This window comes from Macaca thibetana, chromosome 1 (assembly GCF_024542745.1).
Source record: "Macaca thibetana thibetana isolate TM-01 chromosome 1, ASM2454274v1, whole genome shotgun sequence".
In the NCBI taxonomy this organism is placed as follows: Eukaryota; Metazoa; Chordata; class Mammalia; order Primates; family Cercopithecidae; genus Macaca; species Macaca thibetana.
The window spans coordinates 122,181,677-122,209,163 of NC_065578.1; the positions used below are offsets into that span (position 1 = coordinate 122,181,677).

Consider the following 27,487-nt stretch of genomic DNA (forward strand, 5'->3'; position numbering starts at 1 on the left):
TGTATGCAAATGAGGACTCACAAAGTGCTGCGTTTTTATTGGTTAACTTACAATGGTGTCGTCAGAGGGGTGGAGTCTATGTAAATAATAGATTCTGGTCGTGCTTCCTTAGTGGTCACTGGAACAAAAGTCTTGTTATCCAATCAGAATGGTCCATTTCACACTAGCCAGTATTAAGCTAGGTGAAGCGATAGTTTCAACGGCTAGGGGTTTTTTCTTGGTTTTCACTTTCCATCACAGACTTGCATACGGAAGAAATCTTAACGCCAGCTAGACAAGTTAACTCTTCCCTTGTTTTTGCATTTTTATTCTATACTTTGTGGAAATTTTGTTCTCTTCCTTGAAATAATACCTCAGCCCATATATTTTTAAAAATCGCCAGGTATTTACTCCCGCCCGCTTAAATTACTATTCTGGCTTGGGCACCGCCTGTAGTATGCAATGAGGAAGATGCTGAGCTTTAATTAAACTTATACACTTCTTAAATAAACCTGGAAACGGGTTTATAATTTTTAAGGGACTCGCCCCACCCTTACACTTAGAATCTTCCACATCTCGAAACTCCCCACATTGTCTCTTGCCGCCATGCAAAACTTGACCCACAGAATTGGGAGCCAGAGCTCTGGCCTTAAACCAGGGTGAAAAGGCAGGCTCGGCCGGAACCACAAGGACCATGCCTCTGTGGCTTTTTCTACCGCCAGCCAACTCGCGGCTGGGCTTTGGGTTCTGTAACGTCACCCACCACTACGAGTGCCCCTGGCCCCTGACCGGTGCGCAAGGCAGACGCACGCCAGATGGAGAGCCACTACAGCTACTCTTGATGAAATCGGCAGTGGCTCTGAAAAGAGCCTTTAGATCGACCACTTAAAAATATGCCTTAGGCCCGCTCCCCGCGGATGCGGCGGGCCAACTGGATGTCCTTGGGCATGATGGTCACGCGCTTGGCATGGATGGCGCACAGGTTCGTGTCTTCGAACAGCCCCACCAGGTAGGCCTCGCTGGCCTCCTGCAGCGCCATCACGGCAGAACTCTGGAAGCGCAGGTCCGTCTTAAAGTCCTGCGCGATCTCGCGTACCAGCCGCTGGAAGGGCAGCTTGCGGATCAGCAGCTCCGTGGACTTCTGGTAGCGCCGGATCTCCCGCAGGGCCACGGTGCCGGGCCGGTAGCGGTGCGGCTTCTTCACCCCGCCCGTGGCCGGCGCGCTCTTGCGGGCAGCTTTGGTGGCCAGCTGCTTCCTCGGGGCCTTGCCGCCGGTCGACTTGCGGGCAGTCTGCTTAGTACGGGCCATGCTGTATCATTGTTATGAGAGAGGCCAGGCAGTCTTATTTATAGACATAGCTTCGTCTTGATTGGGCATGAAAAGGAAATTTTCAAACTTGTTATCTCATTGGTTAAAATTCAATCCTATTTACCGGGGTAGAAGATTGTTCTGCTAATCTTTCTTCCCTTATTATTTCCCCCTTTCCCGATTCTTTTCTGTAATTTTATCTATCACGGGTTGTTTTTGAAACGTTTCCGTTAAATTGGTGTAACTTTTGTAAAAGCAATGTGTAAAGCGTTTTGCATCCCATTTTAACAGATTTTTTTTTCTCAGAATTCAACTATGGCCTTCTATGAGCTATTAGCCTATGTTTCAGGTTACCTGTTACTGTAGCTCTTCTACCATAGCTAACATTTATTTCATGTCTGGCATTTTGCTCAGCAAGTTAGATGCATTATGTACCATGGATGACCAAAGCTTAGCAAAAAAAATATGTAACTGAAGGAATGAAAAGATTGAACTTATTTATTTGACCTCCCAACCCAGCCAAAGCCACTTCATCTGGGTAGTGTGCTGACCTATATTGACCTGATATTAGAGTCTCTGCCTTCCTTTAGTCTTTTCTGCCTGCGATGTGGTTCCCTCTTCCTCATCCTCACATCAATGACCAGTTAGGTCTTGCAGATGATAAACTTCTAAATCGAAGAAGGACAACACCAGAAATATTCATTTCTCCTTTACAATGTAGAATAGTTTGTAAATAAGTGCTTATTAGCCAGATTAAAAGTTAAAGTTTCAAAGCAAATTATTCATCAGTTGCTGACTTGCAAACATTTTATTCAGTAAAGTGTTTTATAATGCTTAAAAGTTTAATATTTTTTTCTGTTCTCTATGAAGAGAGTAAAGATGCTTTGCTTTTTCAATTTCATGTGCTTTGAAGTATGTATTGTTCAGAACAGTAAATATCATAATGGTTATATAAAAGTAACTGATAGTTAAAAGTTGTAGTAGTTAATATAAAACTTTTAATCATATGCTTATTTTACTTAAAAATCATTACAAGCTATAAAAACTCAAACCTGAGAAAAGCAGGCCCAAAAAGCTTAAAATTTACTTTGATGGTGTCATTATGAACTATCTTCCTACTGAAGTAAAAGTAAAGTAAAAGTGATTTTAAGGGGACTTCCTGAACACTAAACACAATGTAGAAGTCTGTTAGCTTAATTAATATCTTCAAGAGTCTTTCATGGGCAAAAGCATCTTCCTCTCGAGAGATCTAAAATGTACAAAAGTGTAACTGATGTGAACAAATGTTATTGCTCTCTGTGGTCGTTTTGTAATAATGCCTTACAGACAGCAGGTACTACTCAGTGTTTAAAGTTCTTCTGCATATACTTTATCATTTAATCCCTACTCTGTGAAATAGGTGTTACTTTTCTCACTTTACAGATAAGAAAACTGAGTCTCAGAGAAATTATGGCTTGTCCTGGGTAAGTAACAAAGCCTGTGTAATATTCTAAAGCAAAAGAATGAAACTGTAATGATGAAACTTTCTATTTCATTAGGCTTAGAGGATACCTTTTTTTTTTTTTCTTTTGAGACAAAGTCTCACTCTGTCACCCAGGCTGGAGTACAGTGGTGGGATCTCTGCTCACTGCAACCTCTGCCTCCTGGGTTCAAGCGATTCTCCTGTCTCAGCCTCCTGAATAGCTGGGACTACAGGCGCAAGCCAACACCCCCAGCTTATTTATTCATTTATTTATATTTTTACTAGAGACAGGGTTTCACCATATTGGTCAGGCTGGTCTCAAACTCCTGACCTCAGGTGATCCACCCTCCTTAGCCTCCCAAAGTGCTTGGGTTACAGGCGTGAGCCCCACGTACCCAGCCAGTACATTTTAAAGCACAAAAGCGTTTTCCCACCATGCAATCACACCATCTAGTATTTCTCAAACATCTATACCCAACTCTTCCCATCAGAAGGGAACACTACCCCATGGAATCTGGATGATAGCCCAAAGCAGCCCACCCAAGCATCCCATTTCTTTGCAATATACTTTCTCTATGATGTATGCACTCTTGACCATAATGTATAGATGTGTTCATTTAAATAAGAAAAGGGCATTCAATCAGAAGAGTAAACTTCTAATGGCTATAGGTATCATTTCTCAGAATAAAACAATCAGATGTATAGTTGCCTTAGAAGTCATCTTTAAGAACAGAATTCAGATCAATTGTTAGTTCAATTTCACCTAGTCCCCACATTGGACACCAGAGTGACATTTCTGTGAAAGGTCTCAACCCACCACTATATCAGAAGCAGCTTTATGGTGCAAAAGAAGCTCTGCTTTTCTGGAGTTGTAACATAGAGGGAATATTCCTCCTAAAATTTTTGAACTGTCCTTCAGCAGAAATTATAAGGGTGTGCAGCTTGAATACTGAGAACTGGAATTTCATTAGGTAGCACGGGGGAATAGACAAGAGAAGATTAAAATTTACCTAACAAGAAATAAACAGGCAAAAGAAAATATTAATAAATGAATTATTAGGTACATAATATTTTGTATGTACATGTGTTTACTTTTAATACAAAAGTAACGGACTAAGTTAAGATAGATGTTCCAATAAGATACTTTATGTTTCATTTTTGGCTTCAAGTACCCTCAGGGTTACAAGTATCATAAGCTGAGACCAGGTGAATTGTTGGTTTGTGGGTTGGTGAGGCCCTGTGCCTGATTTGATTTTTCTCTTGAATGGTCTGCAGCCCTGGACCAAGTTGAGGAAGACTTGAGAGTGTCAGCTTTTTTCCTTACCCCATTATAAGTTAAACGCATTCCTTAAATATTCTGCTCATTTGATAAAACTTGGCACAGCACCCTTCTCCTTTCTACTGGTCCCTAATACTACCTGTACTCTACAACTCAAATTTTTTACAATTTCTGCCTTTATTATCTAACATATTCCACTGGAATATGTGTTACAGGAAAGGGGTCCCAATCCAGACCCCTAGAGAGGGTTATTTGATATCCGGCAAGAAGGAATTCAGGACCAGTCCATAAAGTGAAAGCAAGTTTATTAGGAAAGTAAAGGAATAAAAGAATGCTACTCCATAGAGAGAACAACCCTGAGGGCTGCTGGTTGCCCATTTTTATGGTTATTTCTTGATTATATGGTAAACAGCGGTGGGGTGGTGGGCCACGCCTTTAATCCCAGCTACTCCGGAGGCTGAGACAAGATCACTTGAACCCAGGAGGCAGAGGTTGCAGTGAGCTGACATCGCGCCACTGCACTCCAGCCTGGACCGAGAATCCGTCCCCCGCACCCCGCCACCCGCAAAAAATCACTGCCAGTAAGGAACAAACAGCCAAGACGAAGTACTGAGATGTAAAGAGATGTAAAACAGGCCGGGTGCGGCGGCTCACGGCCGTAATCCCAGCAATTTGGGAGGCCGAGGCGAGCGGATTACGAGGTCAGGAAATCGAGACCATCCTGGCTAACACGGTGAAATCCCGTCTCTACTAAAAATATAAAAGAAAAGAAACTAGCCGGGCGTGGTGGCAGGTGCCTGTAGTCCCAGCTACTTGGGAGGCTGAGGCAGGAGAATGGCGTGAACCCGGGAGGCGGAGCTTGAAGTGAGCCGAGATCTCGCCACTGCACTCCAGCCTGGGTGACACTATGAGACTCCGTCTCAAAAAAAAAAAAAAAAAAAAAGATGTAAAATAATGTGATACATTCTGCGAGAGTTACTAGAGAGTCAGAAAAGGGCAAGAGTGTTTCTTCTCTGCCCTGAAGCAGCCAAGGGGGAAGAAGATATCTGTTGCCAACGCTGGGGTGTTACAGGTGCACACTGCCATGCCCGCTAATTTTTTGTATTTTAGTAGACACAAGGTTTCACGATGTTACCCAGGCTGGTCTCAAACTCCTGAGCTCAGGCAATCCACCCGCCTCGCCTCACAAAGTGCTAGGATTACAGGCGTGAGCCACCACGCCCGGCCTATATATGTATATTTTTTCTAACACATACTTTTTCTTGGTGCCAACAATGTTTTAAACACTTTACATTATTAACTCATTTTATCTTCACAAAACCCTATCAAGTAGGTAGTATAAGTATGTCCATTTACAGATTGGGACATGGAGGAATCACAGAGAGGTTAAGAAACTTTCTCATCGTCACACAGTCGGTGCCAAACCAGGTTTCAACTCCAGAGTCTGCCTTTAGTCACTATTCAACACTACTAACATCAAAGAAGTAAGATGTTGATGCAGCATTTATAGTAATTTAAAAGATTAGAAATAACCAACAGCCGGGGTATAGTGGCCCATGCTTGTAATTCCAGCAGCTTGGGAGCCCGAGGTGGGCAAGTTTGTTGGGAGCTGGAGACCAGCCTGATGACATGGCAAAACCCTGTTTCTACAAAAAATATAAAAATTAGCTGGACGTGGTGGTGCATGCACTTGTAGTCTGAGCTACTTGGGAGGCTGAGGTGGGAGGATTGCTGGAGCCTGGGAGATCGAGGCTGCAGGCTGCAGTGAGTTATGATCACACCACTGCACTCCAACCTGGGCGACAGAGACCCAAAAACAAAACAAAACAACCTCTGACAATGTAGGAATGCTGAAATGAATATTAATTCTAAGTAAAAACTCAACCTATCCCAATTAGCCCAAGACCACTACTTAGTCCACCTAAGCCAAGTTTGTTGACTTATTACAATGAGGGAGAACACACAACAGAGAAACTGGTGGCAGGGTGATGGGAGGAGGGTGCTCACCAAACAAGAGGAAAATTGGAGTTATCATTGATTTTGGGAGAAGAGTGGAGTGTAGTTTTCATAGGCTCAAAGCAAAGCAGGGCTGTGTGAAAGGGTAGGCATAGGATGGGACTTTGAAGTGGATCCAGGGTCTTGTTTCCTTGGAAACTACGAAGTTGAGATAGAGGTGGAATGCTGTGTTCAGAAATCCCTTACTTGAAGTTTTGCACCTGGGTTGAAAATTACTGCGTTTTTTTGTGTCAAGGTGGCTTAGGTCCTTCACTGGAGAAGGGGGATGCTTCGTTGTTGCTTGATATGATTTCAAGCAGCCAAAGTTCTGATGGTCTTGATTTTGAGCACAAGTTTCTCAGTGAATAAGAAAGGAGTGGTCACTCAAAGAGGGGAGTTAAGAGCCTTTATAGCTGTAGCATGCCCTTGGGAGAAGAATGTTTTCTGTTATTTCTAGGCCAGCTTTATCTCTGTTAGTGCAGCCTAATGAATGGCAGAACAGGTTTTGATTTTCTCAGTCCTAGCGAATTTCTGCTTCTCGAAGTGCATGTTAGTGGTAATGTGTTTTATATCTTACTATCTTATTTTCCCTCCCTTTAATCTATATTTTATTTTATTTAGTTTTTTGAGACAGAGTCTCGCTCTGTCCCCAGGGTAGAGTGCAGTGGTGCGATCTCAGCTCACTGCAACCTCTGCCTCCCGGGTTCAAGCGATTCTCCTGCCTCTTTCTCCTGCCTCAGCCTCCCGAGTAACTGGGACTATAGGCGCGCACCACCACACCTGGCTAATTTTTGTATTTTTAGGAGAGGCAAGGTTTCACTATGTTGGCCAGGCTGGTCTCGATCTCCTGACCTCGTGATCCACCGGCCTCGACCTTCCAAAGTGCTGGGATTACAGGCATAAGCCACCACGCCTGGCCTAACTTATATTTAAAAAATTGAACTTTTCCATGTACTCCTGAACATTAAATAAACATTAAAAACAAACAAACATACAAAACAACAACAACAACCAAAAAGAAAAAAAAACAGGCTGGGCATGGTGGCTCACGCTTGTAATCACAGCACTTTGGAAGGCCGAGGCGGGCAGATCATGAGGTCAAGAGTTCGAGACCAGCCTGACTAACATGGTGAAATCCCATCTGTACTCAAACTACAAAAATTAGCCAGGCATGGTGGTGCGCGCCTGTAATCCCAGCTACTCAGGAGGCTGAGGCAGGAGAATCTCTTGAACCATGAGGAGGAGTTTGCAGTGAGCCGAGATCATGCCACTGCACTCCAGCCAGGACGACAGAGCGAGACTCCATCTCAAAAACAAAACAAAACAAACAAACAAACAAAAACCAGAAAAACAAAAACAAAAGAACCTCCCAAAAAAACCACAACTATAAGTTATAATCCATAGTACAATTAATTTACTTGGTAGAGATCATCTTTTCCTTTCATTTTGCCCTTTTAAAAGAATAATAAAACGAGAAAATATCACCAATAGTAATTATCATTATGTGAAACTTGTTGCAATTTTTATTTTCCTGTAAATGTGACTGGGAGGCCATGTAATGTATTTCTTTTTTTTCTTTTTATTTTTTTTTCTGAGACAGAGAAAGGCTGTTGCCCAGGCTGGAGTGCAGTGGAGGATCTTGACTCACGGCAAGTCGCAAGCTCCGCCTTCCAGGTTCATGCCATTCTCCTGCCTCAGCCTCCTGAGTAGCTGGGACTACAGGTGCCCGCCACCCATGTCCGGCTAAATTTTTTTTTTTTTTTTTTTTTTTTAGTAGAGATGGGTTTTCACCATGTTAACCAGGATGGTCTTGATCTCCTGACCTGTGATCCACCCGCCTCAGCCTCCCAGAATGCTGGGATTACGGGCATGAGCCACAGCGCCTGGCCAATGTAAATGTATTTCTTACTGTAGACTGAGGTCAGGAGAGTGGGCTGTACTGTACACATATTGATATTATTTGTGTCTATTCCATGTATCACTCTCCTGAAGCATCTAATCTAATACAAAAAAAAAAGCAAAACACAAAACCTAGGCCCAAATTCCACCTTGGCCATGTTTTAGCCCAGTAACTCACATTCCCCAGTGTCTAATCTTTACCAGAAACTTACTTATCTGTAAAATAGGGTAAAAGCCTTTTCTTCATTCCAGGGTTGTTGTGCACTCAAACGAGAGGCTGTTAGTGAAAGGTTTCTGTGAATTATAAAGCTCCTAGGAACCCAATTATTCCTGCTGGCTTGGCCACATAGTCTAGAAGAATCTCTACATAATTAGCATCTAGAGATTAGATAATTTACCCATTATTTTCCACGTGCTTGTCTATTTCCCAGCATGATGGTAACATTTCACAGGGAAAGATTTAGAATATATATTCTATGAATTAATGTTTATCATAAAAATAATGAAATTGCTAATAACTATTGATTTATTGTCATGTTGAGACTCTGCTCTAAGTACTTTGTATGGACTGTATAGCAATTTATCCCTGCACTAATCCTATGAGGTATGTGTATTTATTGTTACTGTTTTACAGATATTGAAACTAAGACACTGAGCCTCTATTTTAGCCTCATGTCTTCTTTCCTTCCAGCTTTCCCCAGGCAAGTAAAGGCAGGCCACAGTCTGCCAGCCGCCCAACCATTCAGGCTTTTCATTATTATAGGAGGTATCTGGTCAAGGACCACCAACCATCTTCCTGTCCTGCCCCGTGAGTTCCCCAAGTGGAGACACAGCCTGTTCCCCAACACCTACACTCATGAACACAGGAGGGTTGGTCAAAATTGCACAGCTTTCATGCTTAGTTTTATACTCAGGTGTCAGTGACTGATAGAAGGGCCTTTTGGAGGTAGAGAGTGCACAGGCTCTGAAGAGGCAAGACCAGGGGAAGTCTGGACCTGCTTCCAGAGTGTCCTCCCACAAGGCTTAGTGCTCAGGACCTGTAGTGTGTTGAATATGTTCCCTAAATTTCATGTCTGTATTCTCCTTGAGAGCCTTTAGAGGGAGCATGGTACTTTATTTCAGACTTCCGGTCTCCAGAACTCTGGAAGAATACAGTTCTGTTGTTTTAAGCTACCAAGTTTGTGGTCATTTATTATGGCAGGCCTAGGAAACTAACACAGGTTGAGTATCCCTTATCTGAAATGCTTGGGATTGGGAGTGTTTCGGGTCTCAGATTTTGGAATATTTGCATATATATAATGAGATATATTGGGGATGGGACCCAAGACTGAACACGAAATCCATCTATGTTTCACGAATACCTTAATAACACTTACACTGTGCTCCATTTTCTCCAACAACTTGACTTTCTGTACTATAGATAAACATAAATGTTTTCTCTCCCCACCTACGCTTTTTTTTTTTTGAGACAGACACTTGCTCTGTCGCCCAGGCTGGAGTGCAATGGCACAATCTCAGGTTCACTACAACCTCTGCCTCCTGGATTCAAGTGATTCTTCTGCCTCAGCCTTCCGAGTTGCTGGACTACAGGCATGTGCCGCCACGCCTGGCTAAATTTTTTGAATTTTTAGTAGAGATGGGGTTTCACCATGTTGGTCAGGCTGGTCTCAAACTCCTGACCTCAGGTGATCCAGCCGCCTCGGCCTTGCAAAGTGCTGGGATCACAGGCATGAGTCACCGTGCCTGGCCTTGCTTATTCTCTTTTAAAATCACTGTAACTCATGGGGTATCTGCAGGCCTCTTTCATATTTTCAACAATATCTTTATACCACAGAGCAGAGAATAAACAAACAAACAAAACCCCACAGTGAGTAAGGCACGTAGGTCTTGGCTCATACGTGGGGCATTATGGGAACGTGCTGTTGATGACACTGGCCTGCACACATGCCATTTTATGACCCTTTGTGAGTGTGTGCACGTTGGGGAAACCGGGCATGTGCAAAAAAGGTACATCTCAGTGGAAAGGGGCTGGGAGGGCCTTTTTTTTTTTCCTTGGGAACCCTGAATAAGCTATACATTGTATGACCCATTGTGTGAGATCAGGTGTGGCATTTTCCACTGAGGCACCACATTAGTGCACAAAATTGTTCAGATTTTGGAGCACAGGGTTTCGGATTTTCAGATTAGGGATGCTCAACATGTACAACATCCTTGCAACAATCTAGGTGTGAGCTTTCCTCAAGAGCAAGAAGAGCTTGCCACTTCCGCTATATGACCACGGTGAAGCCAGCCTGTCACCCTCCTGCCCTGGATGACCCCAGGGAGCTCTACAGAGGTCCATGGCTGTGGGAGGCCAGTAATTGTCTAGGAGAGCTCAGTGCCACTTGCAAAGACCACAGATCTCTCTAGAAATTCTGGGCTGAGCAGGTGAAGGCGGCTGGTCAGGCCCATGAAGGAGCCTAGTCAGCCTTAAGGAAAGGTTCACTGTGGGGCCCCCGACTTCCCATTCCTGATCTCCTTTTCACCTCTGCTGCCCACTTCCTTTTCTCTTTCCCTCCAAGTACACCTCATACTCTGCTCCTGATGACACTCAAATCTCACCCCTCCCCGCCCCCCCGTCAAATAAAAAGAGCCTAGCGGCTCTTGTAAGAACGGTGTATTCATTTCCTAGTGTTGCATTAATAAGTTATCATAGACTTAGTGGTTTAAAACAACACAAATTTGCCGGGCGTGGTGGCTCACGCCTGTAATCCCAGCACTTTGGGAGGCCAAGGCGAGTGGATCACCTGAGGTCAGGAGTTCGAGACCAGCCTGACCAACATGGTGAAAACCCGTCTCTCCTAAAAATACCGCCAAGGCGGGTGTCTCACTTGAGGTCAGGAGTTCGAGACCAGCACGTGCCTGTAATCTCAGCTACTCAGGAGGCTAAGGCAGGAGAATTGCTTGAACCTGGGAGGCGGAGGATGCAGTGAGCTGACATCACGCCATTGCACTCCAGATTAGGCAACCAGAGCGAAACTACGTCTCAAAAAAAAAAAAGAAAGAAAGAAACAAAACAACAACAACAAAAAAAACCCATACAAATTTATTCTGTTATCATTCTGGAGGTCAGAAGCCCAACATAAGTTTCAAGGGGCTAAAACAAATGTCTGAAGGACTGGTTTATTCTGGAGGCTCCAGGTATATAATCCATTTTTTTTAATCTTCCAGCTTCTAGAAACTGGCATTTTTTAGCCCCTGGACAGATCACTCTAATGTCTGCGTCTGTCATCACACCCTCTTCTCCCTGATTGACCCTCTCGTCTCTCTAAGGACTCATGTGATTATATGAGGGGCTCATCTCAATAATCCAGGGTAAGTTCTTTATCTCAAGGTCCTTAATTTATTCACATCTGCAGAGTTCCTCTGCTATATAAGGTAACATATTCACAGATTCCAAGGATTGGGATGCGGATATCTCTGTGGGGCTATTATTCAGTCTACCCCAAATGTGCACTCCTCCCCAAAGTATTTATCTTTGAGCACCAAGGGGAACTCTGCCTTCGGCTAAGGCTATACAACTAGCCTGATGGTGGACTGTAGCAACTTGTAGGCAAGGGGTACAGCTCAGGGCAGCTACCCCTCCCTCTTCTGGGGCCAGCCTGGAGGAAGTTCCTTCCAGAGTCCAGGTTATATTGCTTCTGGCCTGCAAATTCCTGAGAATTCTTTGAAACCTAGGAGGGGCCTGGGTATTATGCCCTTTTGAGTGAGAATTCAGAGGCCAGTGGAATCAGGGCAATCAGGCATTTCCTGATCATCTACTATGCTCCAGGATGCTGACTTGGAGAGATGAACAAGGCAAAATGCCCATTCTGACGGCACTCAGAATTTCGCAGGGAACTGGAAGGATAAATGAATCTGGGAGGAACTGCTAAACCAGAGGAGAGGGTAAGCTTGTTAGAACCTGAGAAGAATGCCGTCTGAAAAGGTAGAGAAGTCAGAAGAAGCAGTGAGGCCCTCAACCGTGTGTATCACAATGCCTCCTGTCACTTCCTTTCTGAGCTTCCATTACAAGCTTGTCCGTGGGTATTTTCTGCCCGAGCACCTGAACTTTGGAGACCTCGCACTTTGGACAAAGTCCCTGGCCCTGACACTTAATAGTTTTGGGAACTTGGGCAAAATACTCAAAGCTTCCTAGTCTGTAAAATGAGAATGATAAAACATCTGCCTTCCTTGCAGGATTGTTGTGGTGATGTATAAGACGTAAAATATGAAGCACAGTCAGCAGTCACTGAGCTTAAGGAATGTTAAGTTATAATCATTATTTCTGAACTTTGGTGCACAATATGACCCTGTTGACACCTCCTTTGCCTCCTTGGGACATATTCTCTTCTAGTGGTCCTCATCCCTTTCCAGCTATCCTCTGTCTCTTGGTATTCTCCTAATCTACCAACTCCCATCAATGTTCCTGCTTGCCCAGGGTGCCTGTCTCAGTCTTCTTCTTTTCTCCCTAACCCCTGCGAAGATCTCATCAAATTCCCTGCCTTTCATTTTCCTTGTCGGTTTGCTGACGGCTTACTGACAAGTATCTCCAGCTGAGACCCTTTACTGATTAGAGTAATAACAACTGGTGGATGTGTTCTCCTAGATAGAGAACAAGAATCTCAATTTTCAATGTCGGGAGGGACTTTATGCATCTTTTTCCTTTCAAAAGCAATTTCTCTCTGGGTGTGGTGGTCCATGCCTGTAATTCCAGCACTTTGGGAGGCCAAGGCGTGTGTCTCACTTGAGGTCAGGAGTTCGAGACCAGCCCGGCCAAAACGGTGAAACCTCGTCTCTAGTAAAAATACAAAAAATTAGCTGGGCATGGTGTCAGGCACCTATAATCCCAGCTACTTGGGAGGCTGAGGCAGGAGAATCGCTTGAACCCTGAGAGGGGGAGGTTGCAGCGAGCAGAGATCTTTCCACTGCACTCCAGCCTGGGCAACCGAGAGAGACTCTGTCTCAAAAAACCAAAAAAAAAAAAAAGAAAAGCAATTTCTTCTCTCTGCATTCTCCATGTTACTAAAATCTAACATCAACCCCATAGCTCCTCAGGCCAGAAGCTCCTTTGTTGCATGCATTCTCCAAATGCCTAAATCACCAATTTTTTTTTTTTTTTTTTCTGAGATGAAGTCTCACTCTGTCGCCCAGGCTAGAGTGCAGTGGCACGATCTTGGCTCACTGTAACCTCCACCACCCTGGTTCTAGCAATTCTCCTGCCTCAGCCTCCCGAGTAGCTGGGACTACAGGTGTGCACCACCACGCCTGGCTGATTTTTTTTTTTTTTTTGAGACGGAGTCTTGCTTTGTCGCCTAGGCTGGAGTGCAGTGGTGCCATCTGGGCTCGCTGCAGGCTCTGCCTCCCGGGCTCACGCCATTCTCCTGCCTCAGCCTCCTGAGTAGCTGGGACTACAGGCACCTGCCACCACACCCGGCTAATTTTTTGTATCTGTAGTAGAGACAGGGTTTCACCGTGTTAGCCAGGATGGTCTCCATCTCCTGACCTCATTATCCCCCCACCTCAGCCTCCCAAAGTGCTGGGATTACAGGCATGAGCCACCGTGCCTGGCCAACTTTTGTATTTTCAGTAGAGACGAGGTTTCACCGTGTTGGCCAGGCTGGTCTTGAACTGACCTCATGTGATCGGCCCACCTTGGCCTCACAAAGTGCTGGGATTACAGGCATGAGCCATCACGTCCCGCCCTAAAACACCAAATCTTATTAAATCTACATTCTACAATTCTGTCACATCTATCACTTCATGTCTGTCCACTCCTAGCACTGACTTAGCTGAGGACATCATCAACTCTGATCAAAGGACCCTAAGTCTAAGTAACAATACCAGTTTCACGGCAGGGCTTCCCTGGAACCAGGCTGGATGTAACGAGAATTTTCAAGAGAATGTGATTTGCTCTTTATTTGATTTTCTTTTCTTCTCTTTCTTTCTTTCTTTTTCTTTCTTTCTTTCTTTCTTTCTTTCTTTCTTTCTTTCTTTCTTCCTTCCTTCCTTCCTTCTTTCCTTCTTTTTCTTTCTTTCTTTTTCTTTCTTTCTCTCTTTCTCTCTTTCTCTCTTTCTTTCTTCTTTCTTTCTCTTTCTTTCCTTTCTTTTCTTTCTTTCTTTTTCTTTCCTTTCTTTTCTTTCTTTCTTCTTTTTGTTTTGAGACGGAGTATCGCTTTTGTCACCCAGTTTGGAGTGCAATGATGCAATCTCAGCTCACTGCAACCTCCGCCTCCCAGGTCCAAGCGATTCTCGTGCCTTATCCTCCTGAGTAGGTGGGATTACAGGCGCCCGCCAACAAGTCCGGCTAACCTTTTTTTTTTTTTTTTTTTTGTATTTTTAGTAGAGATGGGGTTTCACCACGTTGGTCAGGCTGGTCTCGAACTCCGGATCTCAGGTGATCTGCCCGCCTGGGCTTCCCAAAGTGCTGGAATTACAGGCATGAGCCACCGCGCCCGGCGATTTTCTTTTCTTTCTTTCTTTTTTTTTTTTGAGACGGAGTCTCGCTCTGTCGCCCAGGTTGGAGTGCAGTGGCGGGATCTTGGCTCACTGCAAGTTCCGCCACCCGGGTTTACGCCATTCTCCTGCCTCAGCCTCCCGAGTAGCTGGGACTACAGGTGCCCAATACCTCGCCCGGCTAGTTTTTTTGTATTTTTTTAGTAGAGACGGGGTTTCACCGTATTAGCCAGGATGGTCTCGATCTCCTGACCTCGTGATCTGCCTGTCTCGGCCTCCCAAAGTGCTGGGATTCCAGGCTTGAGCCACTGCGCCAGGCCGATTTTCTTTTCTTTAAGACCAATCTGAAAGTGCGGAACTCTGTGCACCTGAAATGATTACATTTTGATATTGACGTGAAAAAATTGGGTTCTACTTTGCCCCAGTTTCTCAACCCAAAGAAGACATTCCAAAAGTTTCCTATGGGGCCTAGGAAGTTTGGCCTTCACAGGATAGTGGCAGGAGTGTTAACTTTGTCCTATTACCAAAAGGTGTCAAAGCTGTTACTAAACTGTCTGTGACAGTATGGGAAACCCTGACAGCACTGGGGAATTCCTCATGGTCCTTCCAGACCATGGTCACAGTGAGAACCCGATTCTGTTGCCCTGGCCCTGTGGGGAAATCCCCAAGATAGCTGCTGATAGTTAAGGAAACAGTGTCCTGCCTAGGCTGGGTGAGAGAGATTGGGTCAGACAGGCTGCACTTCCTCAGTGAGTGTGCATATGCCCGTCCGCACTGCCTATCGTTTCCTCACCCAATGTGAGAGCGGGGGGCTGAGCTGAGCTGCGTGGAGAATTCATGGGACCTTTCGATGGTCAAGACCCAAAACTTCTATTGTATAGCATCCCTGGAACAGAGAACAGGAGGCAGTCAAGGCCCCAGCTTCAACCTTTTGACAGTAAACCAGAAAAGACCAAGTAGTGAGGCCTCCACTGTCTCACACAAGCCAAGACCAGGTCTTAGACTATCCAGTGTTCCTTTCTCTCTTTCACGGTGCTGATAATTTGGGGAATGAGCACTCCATTGTCATAGGAGGGGCAGATGGGGGTGGAAGAGTGAGAAGGGTGAAGTTAGGACATAGACGTTCCCACTAAGCCAGAGACCCCTGAACTGCCATAGCCATGACATGCACAGGTTGTCCTCAAATCCCAGGGCCATGGACAGGTCTTGGGTGTCTTTCGAATTTTAAGTTGGTTGGCATCTGTCTAGTTCAAAACCTGATTTAGGTTCAGTTCAACCAGGGAGTATGATTCTTTGGGGAGAGGGCCTTGACCTAGAAATCTATATGCTCAGCGGTCTGCCCAGCTGCTAATGGCTCTGACACACTGGAAAGGCACTCACCCTCTGAGGGTTTCAGACTATATCTTTGAAAATAAAATTCAGTGGATGAGGTACCGGGTGCAAAGGTATTGTCCTCAACAGCTCTAGTTGCTACTTCTAACTCACAGGGTACGTATCACGAAGGATCCCACCATCCATTGTCGGTCTGAGCAGGGAATGGGATTTTGGCAGACCATGAATCCTGTATTAGTTTCTAGAGAGACTATAACAAAACACCACAGACTTGGGTGTTTAAACCGAGATTGTACCACTGCACTCCAGCCTGGGTGACAGAGTAAGACTCTGAATCAAAAAAAAAAAAAAAAAAAAGTGTATACATAGGAGCACTCTGAGATGAGTAACTCAAAGGGGTGGTTAGAATTTGGGATCTACCTAACAGCAGGGGAAAAGGAGGAGGAATAAAGGACATATGGAAAACCAAATGACTTTTGAAAAGATAAATGGTCCCTTAGAATAGATGGAAGATTCGAGTCTTGTGACAATGTCTATTTGGGTGTGATGACTACTTCTCATCTCTGAGATTAGATTTGCTTCTAGTCCTGAAGAAGATTTATGACAACTGAGTTAAAAATTTGAGACTTGCGAGGAGGATCTGCTATTAAACAGGTAAGGGATTTTAGCTGTTTATTTCAGCTGAAAATAATTCTTCAGTTGAAACTGGCACATTTGGAGGTAGCATGTCCTGATCCCCTTAAAAAGGGAACTGAATAGACCCCGTATCTCTGATTCTGCCCAGGGTCCTGTGCCCGCTGACACCAGAAATCACCACTTCTCTCAGCCTTGTTTTGTGGTGGTTTTATCAAGCTGCAATTTGGTTATGTCTTTTCTAACAGTGTTTAAAAGCAATCAGATGCAGGCACTTTTCCTTTTATTAACTATTATTGAGCTTATATTGGACACTGAACTAAGTGTCAGTTTACAAAAATGAATAAACAAAAATCACTGCCAGTAAGGAACACACAGCCAAGATGGGGGGAGTACTAAGATGTAAAGAGATGTAAAATAATGTGATAGATTTGGCGAGAGTTTTACTAAAGAGTCAGAAAAGGGCAAGCATGTTTCTTCTCTGTCCTGAAGCAGCCAAGGGAGAGGAAGATATCTGATGCCAATGCTGGGGTGTTGGTTTAGGCATGTAGATGCTGTGATGGGTAGTGGAACCGTTCAATGAGCAGACAGGAGAACCAGCTTTATGCGGGGAGGGAGAGAAGTGCTCCCCTCATCCCCCGTGAGTCACACCCTGGAGATTATAAATGTCAACATTTTGATTTCGGGAGATTTTGAGTTTTGAGCTTAAAATGACTGAAGAACCACGAGGTGGATCTACGTGTTTCGAGTCTAGAAGTCTGAATACAGATTTACGATTTATGAGCACATAGGAGGTGGATCCAAGGGAGAGATTAAACAGGGCACAGAAGAGTTTTTAAAAATAATATTTTTCCGGGGAAAAAACCCCAACAAAACACGATTCTTTCAGCAGAAACCAGAACATTTTCTCACAGACTCTCCTACAGAGAGCCCTGATAAAGTAATAAACATGCTAACAGTAAGAACCCCAACCAATTTCATAGGGCAGTTTGTGGTAATTACTCTCAGTATGGAGCAGATAGTCCTCTTGCAAAACCCGATGCAGCAAACTTTGCTAGCTCCATGTGGGGCCTCCAGAGGACACAGTTGGGCACTAAATCCTGGCTGAAAACAAAGGCCGATTTAGAGGATCCGTAGAAACGGATGCACAGAATATCCCTCAGTTTTCTCTGTGTAGCAGGCCCTCCATATACGCGGGTTCCCCAAGATCGAAATATCAAACAAATGAATTAAAAAAAAAAAATACAACAAAAGCTAGTAAAAATAAAAACAGTATAACAATTACTTACATAGCATTTACATTGGATTAGGTGTTACAGAGTAATTTAGAGACCATTTAAAGTACACGGGAGGATGTGCATAGTTATGTGCAAATACTACGCCATTTTCTATGAGAGACTTGAGCAACCAGGATTTTGGTATCGGCGGGAGCCCTGGACCAATCCCCCTCAGTTCTACCGAGGGAGAACTGTTTTGTTTCTTCCAGCACTGCTTTGACCGACAGTGTGTTGGGATTCGCTGACCTCCATGAGAAAGCTTGGCAGCATGCTGAGATCAATTTTCCCAGGGCCAGAATTCTCCTGCGTGAGCTAAAATAGAGTGGCTCGGTCCAACAAAACAGAGCCTAGAGTCAGGAATTATGGCGAACCTGCTCCCTCCCGTCCTCCCTTGGCGCACAGATCCCTGGCGCCGCCGCTCTTGAGGTCGCCTCTCGCGTGCCGGCCTCATCGCCGGAACGGCGCTTCCTGAGGCTTTATATAAGGACGGCTCTGAATCCGCTCGTCGGGATTAAATCCTGCGCTGGCGCGCTCCTGCCCGCCTCTGGCCTCCATTTGCTCTACCTGAGGCTCCCTCCAGAAGAACTTTCCCTTAGCCTCAGTGCAGTGGCTTTCGGGCGTCCTCAGACCAGACACAGGCCAAAGCCACCGCAGAATCCGGAAGCCCTGGGTTGGGATGTGAATTCTCCCGGGGACTATGGCGTAGCGGGGCGCGGGGGGGGGGGGAAGAGGGTGGGAGGGACCTGAGCAGAGTGGAGGAGGAGGGAGAGGAGAACAGAAAAGAAATGACGAAATGTCGAGAGGGCGGGGACAATTGAGAAAGCTTCCCGCCGGCGCGCTTTCGGTTTTCAATCTGGTCCGATACTCTTGTATATCAGGGGAAGACCGTGCTTGCCCTGACAGAAGCTGTCTTTCAGGCTGTAGCAGTCATGTCTGGCAGGGGAAAGGGTGGAAAAGGCTTAGGCAAAGGGGGCGCTAAGCGCCACCGCAAGGTCCTGAGAGACAACATTCAGGGCATCACCAAGCCTGCCATTCGGCGTCTAGCTCGGCGTGGCGGCGTTAAGCGGATCTCTGGCCTCATTTACGAGGAGACCCGCGGTGTGCTGAAGGTGTTCCTGGAGAACGTGATTCGGGACGCAGTCACCTACACCGAGCACGCCAAGCGCAAGACCGTCACAGCCATGGATGTGGTGTACGCGCTCAAGCGCCAGGGGCGCACACTGTACGGCTTCGGAGGCTAGGCCGCCGCTCCAGCTTTGCACGTTTCGATCCCAAAGGCCCTTTTTAGGGCCGACCACTCGCTCATCTGAGGAGCTGGACACTTGACTGCATAAAGTGCAACAGTAACGATGTTGGAAGGTAACTTTGGCAGTGGGGCGACAGTCGGATCTGAAGTTAACGGAAAGCTACTGTGGCCCATGGCGCTCACAGCCGTAAAGACTTAAGTCGTTGACCGAAAGCGGCTTTTTCACTTACTTGGGCTTTTTTTTTTTTTTTTTTTTTTTTTTTTTTTTTTTGCCTTTATCGATATGAAAGGTTAAATGTGCTCTAGGTTTGACCACTACTTTCTCGGCTTGCTCTTCTGGAGCAGTATATAGGCACACCTAGAGGGGCACGTCTTTGCGATCACCAGATCTGGTTCTGAGAAATAGGCACTGGCAATTTACACGTGCCTTGCTATGTAATCTCCCTATATTTGCTCAGGCAAAGTGGGAGAAGCAGCCTTAGATCTTCATTCTATAGATGCCGGCTTTCCCACCTGATCGGCTTAGATTTCGCGATTGACTGTTCTGGGCTTCATTTTACCCTCTACATAACAAGCGGGTGGACTAGATCCCTTAGTAAGGGTCCATGTTATGTGGTATCTTCAGCCACGCACTCAGCTCAATCTTAGTACAGTTAAAAAAATGAATTTCTAGCAAGCTATCTGCCCAGTGCCTGGAAAGTATCATTTCTTGTGTTCAGTAAAAAGGCTCCTAATTTAATCAAGGACCTATGAGATAACTGTCTTTCAGTTGTGGCATTGCAAGGATACAAATGCAGAGACATTTTAATGTGATCCTTCTATAAGAGTGAACCAACGATATGATCTGAAAGCAACCTCACAACTAATTCAGGTGTGTGACTTCTACTTCTTAGGGCCTGTTGTAGCTTAGAATGAGAGACGTGCAGAAACGTGCCCACCATCAATACAGAAAGCACAATTTAATTTTGACAAGGCAAAAGTCAATTCTTTTTTTTTTTTTTTTTTTTTTTTTTTTTTTTTGAGACGGAGTCTCATGTTGCCCAGGCTGGAGTGCAGTGGCGCGATCTCGGCTCACTGCAAGCTCCGCCTCCCGGGTTCCCGCCTTTACCTGCCTCAGCCTCCTGAGTAGCTGGGACTACAGGCGCCCGCCACCGCGCCCGGCTAATTTTTTGTATTTTTTAGTAGAGACGGGGTTTCACTGTGGTCTTGATCTCCTGACCTTGTGATCCGCCCGCCTCGGCCTCCCAAAGTGCTGGGATTACAGGCTTGAGCCACCGCGCCCGGCCGCCAATTCTATATCAGCATGGCATCTGTTAAAGCAAGCCATTCTTTACACTACCACCTCTAAATTGCCCTCATTTGGATTAAAATGTGGGTTCACATTTCTAATCCTTACAGTTTTGCAGCCATTGCATATCCCATAAGTTTCTTTTTTGTTTGTTTTTTGTTTTTTTTTTTTTTTTTTTTTTTAAGATTCTAGGCTTATGATTTTACTGTGTATGTATTTGGAAGAAGAAATTCTGTCACCTCCCAAAGGATAAACCAGCAGTTGCTTTATTGGTTTTCAGATGTGGCTGCTCTCATCAGCATCAAACACGTGAGACTGAACTAAGCTTAAAACACGGTACTTAGCAATCAGGTTGCCGGCAAAGCACTGGTGCGAGACTTGCCTTCCAGGAGCTTACCAATGGGGCTGCCAGCAAAGCGGTGGATGCAAGACTTGCCCTCCAGGAGCTTACCATCAGAACGGAGAGACAATAAATGCATAATATATAGACGACATAAATCCATACCTGTACACATTTAAGAATAAACAGTCCAACAGTAAGAGGCAGTACATATTCAATATGCTGAGAAATGTAGACAATAACTACTATAGGAATCCTAATGCTACAGGAGTCACTGGCTGCTGGGAAACCAAGGAAAACTTGGCTATGGACGTTGGGGCTTGTGTCGGACTCTGAATAAAGGGCAGAATGATTGGCATCCTACTGAGATACAGAGTAAAAGGGTTGAGGGCAGGGAGGAAGTGGCAAGAATAACATTTGTGAAGATGTCCAGGTAAGAAATAGAGGTTGTAATGCTCAAGATGTTTCCTTTTCCCTTTTAAATCTGACCTGTGATTTTCAGCATTGCTATTTCAAGTATCACTGATTTTTTTTTTAATTTTAAAGGCAATGCTGATGAATCTATCTGATCCTCACCAAGATCCACTAAAGAAGGAGATATCAAAAATTTGAAGATAAAGAAAGAAAGGGAGTGGGGGAGAAAACACGTCCATTGTCTGAATCAGTTGTTCTCAAAATGTAGCCTCTCATCTAGCAGCACTGATCACCTGGGATAAAGTCTTGGGCCCCACCCCAGACCTATTGAATGAGAAACTGAAGAAACTGAGGGGTGAGACATAGTAATCTGTGCTTTAAAAAAGCCCTCCCGGTGATTCTGATACACATTAAAGGTTGAAAGCCACTGACTTAGGTAACAGCATTTCTTTCTTTCTCTCTCTCTTTCTCTTTCTTTCTTTCTTTCTCTTTCTTTTTCTTTTTCTTTTCTTTCTTTTTCTTTCCTTCCTTCTTCCTTCCTTTCCTTTCTTTCTTTCCCTTCCTTCCTTCCTTCCTCTTTCTTTTTATGAGATGGAGTCTTGATCTGTCACGCAGGCTGGAATGCAGTGGCACGATCTTGGCTGACCGCAACCTCTACCTCCCGGGTTCAAGTGATTCTCCTGCCTCAGCCTCCCGAGTAGCTGGGACCACAGGTGCCCACCACCACGCCGGGCTAATTTTTGTATTTTTAGTAGAGATGGAGGTTTTGCCATGTTGGCCAGGCTGGTCTCGAACTCCTGACTTTAGGTGACCCGCCCTCCTCGGCCTCCCAAAATGCTGGGATTACAGGAGTGAGCCACCGCGCCTGTCCTCTTTTTCTTTTTTTTAAACAGTTTTTGTTTTAATGCAAAAATATTTAAAACCTGAATATATGTTGCCCAGATGTTCACCCAAATGTTAAAATTTGCTTTAGTTTGAAGTCCAGCTAATTTGTGTATTTTTAGTAGAGACCGGGTTTCACCGTGTTGGCCAGGCTGGTCTTGAACTCCTGACCTCAGGGGATCCACCCCTCTCAGCCTCCCAAAGTGCTGGGATTACAGGTGTGAGCCACCATGCCCGGCCAATTACTGAGAATTCCTGCCTTTTTCACAGGATTATTTTAAGGATCAAATGAAAAGTTATACGTGAAAGAAGAATGACGCCATGAAGTGATACCGAAACCAAAGTTGATATATGTATTGCCTTTCCCACTCAATGTAGTTCGTTTTTTGTTTTGTTTTTTTGAGAGACGATTTAACTCTACTTATGGTGACCAGGCATTGCTTGGGTACGGCTACTACGGAAATAAACAAAGACAAATCCTCACCCTGAGAAATGTTGCCAGCCTAATGCTGAGAGGTTAAGGAAGGGAAGGGGTATTAAGATAGGAGAGGGCAGAGGCAAGGAGGAGGGCCCAAAGAGATGAGGGCAAAGAAGAGCAAGGGAGCCGGGCACTGTGGCTCATGCCTGTAATCCCAGCACTTTGGGAGGCCAAGACAGGCAGATGACGAGGTCAAGAGATTGAGACCATCCTGGCCAACATGGTGAAACCCCGTCTCTACTAAAAATATAAAAATTAGCTGAGCGTGGTGACACGCACCTGTAGTCCCAGCTACTCCAGAGGCCGAGGCAGGAGAATCGCATGAACCCGGGAGACGGTGGTTGGAGTGAGCCGAGATGGTGCCTCTGCACTCCAGCCAGGGCGACAGAGCGGGACTCCGTCTCAAAAAAAAAAAAAGAAAGAAAAAGATATCTCGTACAGAATGGAAGCTCAGTGTGGCAGGGCAGAAAGACTATCCTGACTATGTAATCTACTAGACCAGAGCTGGCGAGAGCTTCAGTTAAGGCATGGTCATGGGTGGACGGAGAAAAGGTGATACAATTGAAAGTCAGAAGGTAGATTTAGTAACATTTGGAACTCATGAGATTTGCACAGAGGGCAAGAGGAAGGGACACCTGACTCAGAACAGATGGGGGTAATGAAGGTGTCTTCCAGGAAGATGGGGAATGTGGAAAGAAACAAATCGGTTTGGAAAGCAAGATGATGCATGTGGTTTTGGAAATAAGCTGGGTTTGAAGTGCCTAGTATCCATCCAGAAGGACCTATCTACCAGGCAGTTAGAAACATTGGTGTAGCCAGGCACAGTGGCCCACGTCTATAATCCCAGCACTTTGGGAGTCCAAGGTGGGAGGATGGCTTGAGCCCAGGATTTCGAGACCAGCCTGGGCAATGCAGTGAGACCCTGACTCTACAAAAAATAAAAAAAATTAGCCGGGCCTGGTGGTGTGTGCCTGTAGTCCCAGTTACTCAGATGGCTGAGGTGGGAGGACCCCTGAACCCAGGAGTCCAAGGTTGCAGTGATCTTTGATTGTGCTACTGCACTCCAGCCTAGACGAGTGAGACCCTGTTTCTCACACACACACACACACACACACACACACACACACACACACAAAATGTGTAGCGCTCAGGATAGGGTCTCAGCAGAAGATACCAATTTGGGAGCACTTAGCTAAGGGACAGAAATATGGAAAGCAGGGAGTCAATCTCACTTGAGTTGCACGGAGAAAAGAAGATGGCCAAGGCCAGCACGGGGGAAACCAGGAATATTGACGGGGAAGAGAAAGACATGAGAAGACTGAGATGCGGACCGAGAGAAGGATAAGGGTGACCAGGAGAGTGGACAAGTCCTCTTCTAAGGAAGAAAAAGCAGTGTAAACATGGCCATGTCTCTTACCATGTAGTTCCCCTCCAAACACACACACACACACACACACACACCTGTCCCCCACTAGCCTGCCTAAGGCAGAATTAAATGTGAACAAAGCACGTTTTTCACTTCATAAAAGCCACAGATTCAGAGTGGGCTTACTGGCAACCAAGGTAGCCACGTAGAAGCTAGTTATTAGAGGAAGAGGTGGGTTTGAGACAGGGTCTCACTATCTTGTCACCCACACTGGAGTGCAGTGGCACAATCTCAGCTCACAGCAGTCTCTGCCTCCCGGGCATAAGTGATTCTCCCACCTCAGCCACCCTAGTAGCTGGGACCACAGGCAAATGGCACCACTCCCGGCTAGGTATTTCTTTTTTCTTTTTCTTTTTTCTGTTGTTGTTGTAGAGACAGGGTCTTGCTATGTTTCCCAAGCTGGTCTGGAACTTTGACTTCAAGCAATCCGCCCGCCTCCGCCTCCCAAAGTGCCGGGATTAACAGCTGTGAGCCACAGTGCCCAGCCAGAGGAAGAGTATTTCTTTACCGTATCCTTAATTATCCTTTAACTGTCACCTGAGGGGAGACAATGATTTAAGTACAGGGAATGCTTAAATGTTAAAACTTAGCATTTTAGAATGTTATCTTGTATTGATGAATTCAGCTTATGCTGGTCTCGCAAACAAATACGAAGACTGACAGATTCCTGTGAGTGCAGGCCTTCACAGTGCCAGGACCACAAGATGTAATGAATTCTACTCCTGACTGGATATAAAAAAAAAGCCACGAAATTTTCCTTTGAGATTCAGCCGGGGAGACCTCCTGGAGTTTAGAGGTGCCCAGACTGGTGAGTGAAAGGAGTGTGATCTGGGGTGCGGGGTGGGGGGGCAGTCAGAGGACCTAGATGTCTGACACCAACATCCGCAGCTTCCGGTCTCTGCTCAGTCACTACTGGACCTGAGAAGCTGGGTGTAGAGATGGTGGGTGACCTGCCCACCTCTGAAGGTCACTAGTTTTTGAAGTCAGAATACCGCCCATGCACTGTGGGCCTAAGCAGGTTATGAGGGTCTCCGCAGAGACCCAGAGGCATGCTCTAGAAATTGCTGTGACCCTGGAGCAGAAACATGTGGCAGTCCCCAGCAGGGCTCACCTACACTGCTCTCCTCACTTAACACGCCTCAGGAAAGGCAAAATGGCAGCTTTACAAAACGAAGTTTTATTCCATTTTCCCTTCTCCCCTCTTAATTCTCACAGATCTCTGCGGTGAATGCTTTTAACCTGTCAACTGTGATGAAACAAACAGAAAACCAAAGCCCTGGCTTCTTTGAGGTGCAACTAAATGACCGAGAAGGTGTTACCTAAGACCTCTACGGCCATTTGTATCTGGCCCTGTGTAGAGTGGGCTCTGCAAGACCCTGCCTCACTTTCCCACTAAGAGGCCTTGGACTTCCCAGCTCCCAGAGACTATAGAGATCGCCTCTGAGGCCTCCTGTCACGATTTCCTAAGGTGAGGAACTTCATTTGCCCAACGGAGGCCCACGTTCTGCCTGTTTGATCTACTGTCTTCCCAAGGATCTGACCTCGGGGACCAGCGTCTGCCCACGTGTCCGACGAAAACAATGTCAAGGAACTACTGAGTCTGGACAGAAAATCCAGACACACCATGCAGCTTCTAAGAGGACCGAGTGCCCTCATTGGAATAGAGTGAGTCTCCTGTGGACATGGACAGGGAACAGCTCGATTAAGCCCAGATTCACAAAATTCCGCCCACACCCCGTGACCCCGGGAATTTTGGCTTAGGGGCAGGATGTGGGGGTTACCACTGTGCTGGTGGAGGTGGCGTGGGCCCGACCGGCAGCCCCAGCGCAGTTCTCCCCACGTTTGCCCGCAGAACCCCGGCGAGGCCGAGGTGGTCATTTCCCTCGCTAGCCGGAGGGCCGCGCCGGGTGAGGCCGGTTTGGGCGCGAAGCACGGGCGTGTGGCCCTCCACTTCCGCAAAGGCCAGGCGCTCTCAGGACCGCGAGCCCTGAGCGTCCGCCTGGTGACCCCTGGCCTCGGGACCGACGCCCCGTCCCTCCTGCCCTGCCTCCCCCCGCCACGCAGGGCCCCGGTCACGCGCAGGAAGAGCCGGACCGTCACAGCCCCCAAGCCGGCGCCAAGGAAAGCGGCCGCAGCCCGGCCAGTCCGGATAGGCCAACTGGCCGAAGTCGGCAGAGCTCAAGGTGGCACCGCAGCAGGGGACCTGACTTGTCAACCGGCCCCGTGTTTTGTTGGGAGCCCAACCGGAAGTGCCTTCCCCGCTCTAATGCCAGAGGGGGAGCACGGAGGGCAAGCGGTACAGCTTCTTCCAAGTGCTGATGTGGGTGGCTCTGAAAAGAGCCTTTTGGATACGATGGAACCTCCGACCGAACGCGCACTTCTTAAGCCCGCTCACCACGGATGCGGCGGGCCAGCTGGATGTCCTTGGGCATGATGGTCACGCGCTTGGCATGGATGGCGCACAGGTTCGTGTCTTCGAACAGCCCCACCAGGTAGGCCTCGCTGGCCTCCTGCAGCGCCATCACGGCAGAACTCTGGAAGCGCAGGTCCGTCTTAAAGTCCTGCGCGATCTCGCGTACCAGCCGCTGGAAGGGCAGCTTGCGGATCAGCAGCTCCGTGGACTTCTGGTAGCGCCGGATCTCCCGCAGGGCCACGGTGCCGGGCCGGTAGCGGTGCGGCTTCTTCACCCCGCCCGTGGCCGGCGCGCTCTTGCGGGCCGCCTTGGTGGCCAGCTGCTTCCTCGGGGCCTTGCCGCCGGTCGACTTGCGGGCAGTCTGCTTAGTACGGGCCATAGCGAACCAAAACACAAGCTTACCAGCGCAGCGGCGGGGAAAGAAACGAGCTGCTGGCCCCGCGGCAGCCGTCTTTATAAGCACAGTCTTTTCCGATTGGGCGGAACAAGAATTGAAAATCCCGCGCTGGCTGTCCATTGGCTGTGACGTCACCCGTCCTAAAGTCACCGGTTGGCTTGGGCAGAGTCCTCCCTAATCCCGCCCACCCGCCTCACTTTCTACTTTCCAGTTGGCCAAGTTTTGCAAGCTTGTTTTTCCCCCTTTCCTTCAGGGTGAAAGTCGTTTTCCGTTGCAGTTTTGTCAGATTGTTCCCTGTCCGCCCTTCGCTTCCTTTCTTGTTGCGCCCAGCGGCTCCGGCATGGAACCTCATTCTTCCATTTGCCCCCAGCCTCCAGTTGCTACTTGGCGGATCGTTTTTCGCCTGTCGGGTACCTTTTGGGTGGGAGAGGTGCCCGCCCCCAGATTCCGCCTCCGAGACCCTTACTCTCCGCCGCCAAGGCGCTTTGGGAAACAAAACAGAAACTAAGACTTAAGTCAGCTCCGTGAAGCCAAGACCCAGCTCCGCCACACTGGCGAGCACTACCCGCTCAGGTCCTCCTCCCCATCGGGGGTGGGGGCAAGGAGCACGTCCCGCTAGTGCTAGGCTAGGTCTAAGTGCCCGGCCATGGCCTGCGGAAACCACTGGGGAAGCGCGCGCTCCGGGCGCAACACTTTAAGCGCCTTGGGTACTGCCCGCGGCGCTGGTGTTTGTGACTGTGTGGAGTGGACCGTGGCGGCACCCAGGATGTTTGGTGCCTCCACCTGCGCTGGGAAGTCCTAGGAGTGGGGACCCACTCATCGATGACCCAAGGCAGTTACGTGCTCCAGATGCAAGACGGCACACGCGCGCGCGCACACACACACACACACACACACACACACACACACCCGTTCCGTCCCGTCCCGTCCGCTGCAGGTTCGCCGTTTACTACTGAGAAACGCT

General features: G+C 46.9%; 2 protein-coding genes across 2 annotated transcripts; one reads left to right on the plus strand and one right to left on the minus strand.

The window, feature by feature from the left end:
• Positions 1-82: 82 nt before the first annotated feature.
• LOC126952499 (uncharacterized) lies at positions 83-26,568 on the minus strand. Its single transcript, XM_050787192.1, has 5 exons — positions 26,101-26,568; positions 25,774-25,976; positions 18,725-18,965; positions 2,341-2,537; positions 83-1,289 (listed from the first exon to the last, which is right to left on the minus strand). The coding sequence occupies exons 1-5, from the start codon at positions 26,503-26,505 to the stop codon at positions 878-880; spliced, it is 1,458 nt and encodes a 485-aa protein (XP_050643149.1). The 5' UTR covers positions 26,506-26,568; the 3' UTR covers positions 83-877.
• LOC126932758 (histone H4) lies at positions 17,122-19,584 on the plus strand. Its single transcript, XM_050751913.1, has one exon. It carries the CDS (start codon positions 18,569-18,571, stop codon positions 18,878-18,880), a length of 312 nt encoding a protein of 103 aa, XP_050607870.1. The 5' UTR covers positions 17,122-18,568; the 3' UTR covers positions 18,881-19,584.
• Positions 26,569-27,487: the final 919 nt, after the last annotated feature.

Bases quoted from the DNA above. Each gene is read 5' to 3' on its own strand.
- LOC126952499 (XM_050787192.1), bottom strand. From the start codon at position 26,505: ATGGCCCGTACTAAGCAGACTGCCCGCAAGTCGACCGGCGGCAAGGCC. The intron at 25,977-26,100 runs GCTTAAGAAGTG...CTCTGGCATTAG, and splicing joins GCCGCATCCGTGGTGAGCGG to AGCGGGGAAGGCACTTCCGG. The intron at 18,966-25,773 runs GTGGCGGGGGGA...CACTTTATGCAG, and splicing joins GCGCGTGACCGGGGCCCTGC to TCAAGTGTCCAGCTCCTCAG.
- LOC126932758 (XM_050751913.1), top strand. From the start codon at position 18,569: ATGTCTGGCAGGGGAAAGGGTGGAAAAGGCTTAGGCAAAGGGGGCGCT.